The following is a 7365-nucleotide window of genomic DNA, read 5'->3' as shown; positions in this document are numbered from 1 at the left end:
TAAAAATACAAAAATGAGAAGAATTTAAAAAAAAAAAAAAAAAAAAAAAAAAAAAAAAAAAAAAAAAAAAAAAAAAAAAAAAGTAAATCATCAAGGGATCTTCTCAATATTAATTTTCGTTTCTATATCTGGAGAGATATTTATTCTTATATTGTTCGTTCGTTTGAAAACAGCGAGAAATAATCGAGGAAAAAGTGGCATAGTAACAGGTACCGTTAAGATTGCATGGCAGTCAACAACGCCATATGAGATTTTCTATTACTTGGACTTTCCGAGTTTCTGAAAATCTTACTAAAAACATGCTCGGCGCTTAGTAAACTACGTTCCTCGTACGATAATAAAATCCCACAAAATATATTATTCAACATTAAAATAATTTATTATCCTTTTAAATATAAAATCATTATAAATATTCTTGTTATGTATGAAGCGGATATCATTTACATTATCCTCGTTTTGCTAAAATTGGCATTACAAATATACTTAAAAAACTAATAACGATTAAATGGCACACGATAAGTACGCAAGTTATAAAATATTTCTTTTCATTTTTCAAATGAACACCAGGAGGGAGTATATAAATGCAATATCATAAATAAATTTGAAATCAAGAATGTTCACAAAAGCATCCGTCTTTGGAATTGTTCATAATCCATTTGAGATAACGAGTGACTCGTGTGTAAACACCGGGATAACCTGGCCGGGCACATCCATTTCCCCAAGATACAATGCCGATTAACTCGTATTTTTTATCCTCTCTCTCGGTGACAAGTGGACCACCACTATCTCCCTAATATGGCAGAAAAAAAATCAATATTTACATTATGATTATCAATGCTTCGTTCACGGGAATATCACTGTCAAATGTTTTTTCTTCTCCAAAATATCAATATCAAATATTATCCAATGAATTGTTCCTTTTCATATATTAAAGAATAATGTATACGTGCATACACACGCGGATTCATTGGTGTTAGTTAATAAAATACATTTTGCCTCGCGTTGTGTCAATAATTTAATAATTTTTCACATTGCAATTGGAAAGGAACGTATTGGATTAAATATTTTTTTAATTAATTGCCTACTGTTTACCTGACAAGAATCTTTTTTCCCTTCGGGATATCCAGCGCATAACATATTTTCGGATATCATACGAGAATTGTAACTGGTGTTGCGACAGTCTTCAAGGCTCATCACAGGTACATCGACTGATTGCAAAAGACAGGATGGTTTGCCATCCTCGTGCAAAGTTCCCCATCCGGAAGCAAGAGCATTCGCTCCTACGTATAGATTATCTGTAATTTAAAAATATGGTACCCTAATATATATATTCTCAACATTAGTTGATTTATTTATTCTAAATGATGCACAATACATCATATTGAATTGTAATATCGATTGTATTAGAAATTATGTTTATTATTGAATTGCTTTTGAAACATTGAAATCGTTCATAATTTCGTCATCTGAGTTTTGCTCGACTTAAACAAATACGCAAAAGTTCATGGGTCTACATAAAATTGATGAATAAATAGAAACGAAAAGTTGTAATGAAAAATAAAAAAAGTAAACTTAAATTATGCATTACTTCAATTTTTACTAAATCCAATTCAAATATATCAATAAATTCGTTAGCGAACGACTTGTTCTATAGATTTGAACTAATATTACGTGTGCGTGTATAATTACGAGTTATAATTGCAATTATAATTAAAATTATTTTGAAAATAATGTTGATTACTATTCTCATTACTTACTACTATATTTAATTAAATATACCTTTTATGTTTTTGTATGAAACTAAATTAATGAAATAAATTGTTAATAACTGTATAATTCATACTTAGTATTATTTCTTAGATTTTACAAGCTAACTTAATAATTATCAAAAAATAATAATAGAATTTAAGCCCTTATTTTCTAAATGCATGAACCAAAAATTCTGAAGAAAGGACATTTAATATATATATATATATATATATTTATATATATATTTATAGAATATAAAGCCAAAATAAAATAGTAAAAGAATGTATTCAGGCGTAAAGTAAGGCAAATTTCATCCTCGACTTTATATGAATCTGGGGACGTGTTATCATAAAACCCGTATGCACAAATAATTATGATGGTTTTGTCATTGTAAAGATTTGATAATGAACAAAGTAGTGAACGAGGTTGTATGCTTTATAAAAATTGCATAATTTTTTCAATTATTGAAATTGCATTATGCATTTTATGCAGGATTGATAATATTTATAATTCTTCAGATATTTGCTCCGTAAAAAAAATAATATTTTATACACTCATTCTATATATTTTACGTAAGTGAATAAATATCGCGTAAGACTATATCTTATATTAATAGATAAATTTATTACTATGAAAGTATAATTATATTTACCTACATACACAATTTAGCATTATAATGAAATCGTATAAAAATGATGATAAAATTGTAAATTATAGTCCAGCTTAAAACTTAAAAAAAAAAAAAAAAAGGTTATTAACGTAAGTATTTATCATGGAAATTTGCTCATATTTATTTCATTACATTCAATGTTCCGAGGGACTGTAGAAATATATTTTTTAAAGAATAGCGGTATGTCATTATAATAAAATTGATTATTTTTTTAATAAACATATACGCATATATGTATAAAGTATATACAACAAATTTAATGTGAATTTGCTAATATTTTGAAACTATACTGAATGAAATTATACTGTTATTTTTAATAGTATTTCATGTATGTTACGTGTTAAACAAAAGTTAAAATTTATTGAATAATAAACCTGATGAATCACAAACACAAATTTTTTCTATTCTAATAATAGAAATAATTTGAACTTTGACTAATAATTTGAATAAATTAACTATTGGCTATTTAATGTTATAAATAAATAATTTAAACTTAAAAATAATCGGTTGATTATTAAGAATTATAAACTTTGTGTTATCTGATAGTAACTAAGGGAATAATAAAATAAATACAAAAATTAAATTTAATGAAAATGCAAATTTTGTTTTACCTTTGTTCGAAGGTAGACAGACTGGCCTTATAGTTTCCGATAATGTAATTCTTTCACTCAGCCTAAGCAGGGCTATGTCGTCATCGAAATTTAAAAAACTAAAGTTCCCAATAAAAGCTCTCGCAACAAATCTTGATTCAATCGTTGATTTTTGTGTGCATCGGTCATGCTCGCCGAACGTAACTTTTATCATAAACCACATAAACCTGAAGAAAAAAACACTGAATATGTTGATCACTTTGAATAAAGAGTAATTAAATTTATAGAAACGTGCCTCAAGCTGTCCAAATCTTTGTACTTCATTTACAAAATCTCATTGTATACAATGGCATATTTTATACACAATATTTATACAAAACGCATGAAAATTATTCATTAAAATGGCATATTTTAAACAATATCGTACTACAAATTACCAATAAAGTTATTGCTCAATAATGAAATATTATAATGCTCCATGTATGAGCTAATAAAGATAAAGAAAAAAAAAAAGAAAAAGATCCATATTCATGCTTCAGTGTGATTGCATATTTAATAACTTGGATGCGTTTGGCATAAGAAAATCAATTTACTGCAATTTAATTCGAAGTCCCGTAAGTGTTGATATCGACTCATTTACCCTTTGACACAATGTGCAGCAGTTAAAACGTAACGATCGTTAATGAGAGTCCCGCCACAGTAGAACCTGTTCATGTAAGACAATCTCACTTGCCATGGAAATTCATTAATCAGTGTAGTCTGCCCACCAACTATACGACTGTCTTCATTGCGAAGTCCACAGCCTAAGTGAAATAAGAAATTTACTAGCGATTCTTGAATAATAGGACATATAAGAAATTATTGCACTTCTACCTACTGCAATAGCATGGCCCAGGAGGAGCTTTCGTTTTACTTTTGAAGATATTCAAAAAGTTTCTTGTACTATTATTATCTGGCTGAAATACCACATTGTTAGAGCACTTATCTTTATTCATATTTTTGATATTTATAAATGAAAAATCTAAAATTAGTTTTACCTTACGTAACAGAAATTATAACGGCAAATTACTATGAAATATTTTCAATTTGATATTATTTATATTTTATTTTTTATTAATTATTAAACTATTCGTCGAATTGCATACTTTAATTATCCATGATAATAAATATCAAAAACATTCAACGAAATAGCCTACAAATTAATTTCAATCATACACTTAACGAAAAATTTTAAATATACACGACATAATTATTTTCAAACTATTTCTTAAAAAAAAAAAAAATACTCGACCCTTAACTTTCTCGTCTCCTGATTAACTTATGAGAATTTATAATTTTACTACTAATATTTGAATGAACATATATCGAACTTCAAAAACCTTCGAAATTGATTAAATATTTATTTGATGATTAATACATTATTACGATTCTTTTTTTCTTTTTTTTTTTTTTTTGTAATAACTTATTATTAACTAAAATGTACCTTTTTATATGTATGAAGTTTGATTTCATGCCATATTACATTTTACTATTTCATTATTTAGTTAGAATCATTATTTTCTCGAGGTGTAAAATTAAACCGCTAAGGCTATAAAATTTAATGAATTTTCAGATGGACAAACTCACATCAAGCTCGTGACACTTCGCCCTCGATACCAAGAAAGTAATGAGGAAGAGAAATCGCAATGGCCAAACTCTCGATTGCATGATCGTGAATACAGCGATGAACCAAGCGTAAATAGAAGTGCAGATGTCGAATAATTAAGGAATTTTTATTTCTTCACAGCCTTGATGAATTGCTCTACTTTTTAGAACATTTCATTATTATTATAATAAAGCAATAGAGAACAATAAAGTTATTGAAAAAAAAAAAAAAAATCTAAGGTTATCTACTTTTATCATAAATATGTATATACTGGGAATTCAAATATTTCTTTAGTGTTCTCTGGTATTCAATCAATAAAAAGATGTGAATAAATATGAAAGTACGTGAAAAAGGAACTGTAATAGGTAACAGTCGTCTGTTGTATGTAACGTAATATGAATCGTAAACGTAATCCGATCAGCTGTATAATCCCCATAATAAATAACTTTATCGACAGTCAAATATAAAATAAAAAAATCACTTTTAATAATTGTTTCCGTGTGCGAAAATATTTTCTATTTTGTTTATTCAATTCATTTTACCGTTAAAACAATAGACTTACACAATAGATTAAATGGAGTAAATCGATATGATCGAGAGGACTTTAGAACATAAACATAGTTCGGTACGTTAAATCGTTAGTTTTAAAAAACATACGTACGTGTGCGCGAGTGTGTGTGGTTGCGCGTGGGTGGGTGGGTGGGTTGGTGTACGCGCGCGTTCGCGCACAAGTATTTATTTATTATACTGCAGTTCCTGGTTATAATTTTTATTTTTTTTTATTTTCTAATTTTTTTCGTAGTGGTTGTCGTCGTGGTCGTCGTCGTGGTCGTTGTTTGTGCCGCCAATTTTAAATTGACTAAGGTCAAGGTGCCTGTCGAGCTAAGCTATTGACCGAGTAAAGGCGATTGGTTCATTACCGTTAGGCTCCCATCGTTCGAGTGCACCCATAATTTGAAAAAGAAAAGAGAAATGAGAAAAGAGAAAAGAAAAGGCTAAAGTAACAAAAGGAAAGAGTAAATAAGCGCGAGAACCGTACCTCCAGTAAAGAAAGCCAGTGTCAGGGTCGTGCAGCCATGGGCGTTCGCGTTCAATCCTTGAAGAGAGGCTCGCCTTGCGTATCCACACTGAGGCATGCGTGCAATCGCCAGACGAGGGGACAAGGCCTCGACGAGATTGGGCCGAGGGTGGGGGAAGACAGAGCCGACCTGCTGCTCGGCTACGCGAATAGCCGGATCGCGTATGACCGATCAGCGCGAATTCAGGGAAGGAGTGGGTAATATGTCGGAGCGCCGCGTTCACGGTCACGTTCACGATCACGGCCTACCGTCGGAGCTGCCACTGTCACTGACCGACACGCGACCGATAACGGATCCTCTAGTTTGTAGCTTGTTGATACTAGGGTATCTACGTGTAGCGTAAGTGGGCGGTGCGGTTTCTGTACATGCTAATTATGCACGCTTCACTTAGCAGGTTCGCTGCTGCAATTGCTCCGGCAGGTTTTTAAAGTCCCGCGATATTGGAATCGGCGATACACCGATTTATGGTCTATCGTTTTATGATATTTAGATGTCATTTGAGTCAATTGAGGAATTAAAGAAGATTTCACGTATGATACACGTTTCGACTGCCAGTGAGTCAAGTAAAGTGGGTCGCAATTTTTTTGCCGTATCGCGCATACTGCGCTTGGAGGATTTTGATAAATTCTATATGATATTTAACACAATTGTAATTGATGGGGTTCGCACGTAATGTGTGTGCAAATTTCCAATAGTCATTTTACATATATCGCAGACTATTGTTTTTCAAAGAATATTTCACTGTATAAAAGCTTTCAAGCCTTTTACTTTAAGACTTGAAAGTCCATACAGGATCATTAATATCCAAGTAGATATAATCTAGCGCCATTACATTTATGCATAAATAAATTATTTATAATTTACAATAAATTACGATAAATTTACAGCAATGTTTTATTACGGTCAATAATATTTTATACGAAATTAAGTCTTATAACAGTATTTTATTTATGTTCTTACGCGTGAAATGCTCAAAAATCATATGACTATCTTATGATGTATAATGTTCTTAAGATTTTATAGGTTTTCTATTCTTTTTTATTTTACCGATCGGCCAAAAATCCAATACTATGAAATACTATTCAAAACTATGAAATTTTTCTTTCAAGACACATGCTGTGTCTTTAATATGTTTTTAATGATTATAATCAACGCGAAATGAGGCATTTAAAACGGAAAAGAATAAATAATATAGAATTCGATCACGTTTACCTTATTCAAGAGAATTCCAGTAATCCATTAATTCATTACTAGATTAATAATCTAACTATATAATTTTTCGATCTTGTGTTGACTTTATTTAAGAGTGAAAGAACCAAGTCATTAGAAACACATGTAGTTTCCATGTTTATGAACACGCAATGCGGTTCGACGTTTAAAATTGAAAAGTAGTCATAAATGTTAGTAGCGTTTAAAACCTTGTTTGTTTTTATTTTCTTTATTATTACATTGATTTTTTAAAAATAATTTACTAAAAGCTTTATGTATAGAAATGCACACTATCAAAATATTACAAAATACACTATTAAATATTTAAGCAACATTATGACAATAGTACGTCATAAGACGTAATTCTCGCAAAATTTCTTCTACATAATCATCTTCACGAGCTTCTGCTTTTCTTTTTTTACT

At 30.0% G+C, this 7365-nt stretch overlaps 1 protein-coding gene across 1 annotated transcript; it reads right to left on the bottom strand.

The window, feature by feature from the left end:
* Positions 1–542: 542 nt before the first annotated feature.
* On the bottom strand, positions 543–4806 carry LOC105362243 (trypsin-1-like). The gene is made up of 6 exons (XM_011499634.1): positions 4636–4806; positions 3887–3965; positions 3650–3812; positions 3031–3236; positions 1093–1295; positions 543–790 (listed from the first exon to the last, which is right to left on the bottom strand). Exons 1-6 carry the CDS (start codon positions 4714–4716, stop codon positions 608–610), a joined length of 915 nt encoding a protein of 304 aa, XP_011497936.1. The 5' UTR covers positions 4717–4806; the 3' UTR covers positions 543–607.
* Positions 4807–7365: the final 2559 nt, after the last annotated feature.

The sequence above is a fragment of the Ceratosolen solmsi genome, unplaced genomic scaffold (genome assembly GCF_000503995.2).
Source record: "Ceratosolen solmsi marchali unplaced genomic scaffold, CerSol_1.0 scaffold35, whole genome shotgun sequence".
NCBI classification, from domain to species: domain Eukaryota; kingdom Metazoa; phylum Arthropoda; class Insecta; order Hymenoptera; family Agaonidae; genus Ceratosolen; species Ceratosolen solmsi.
Note: the sequence above shows the minus strand (reverse complement) of the source record. Positions and strands in the feature narration are given on the sequence as shown.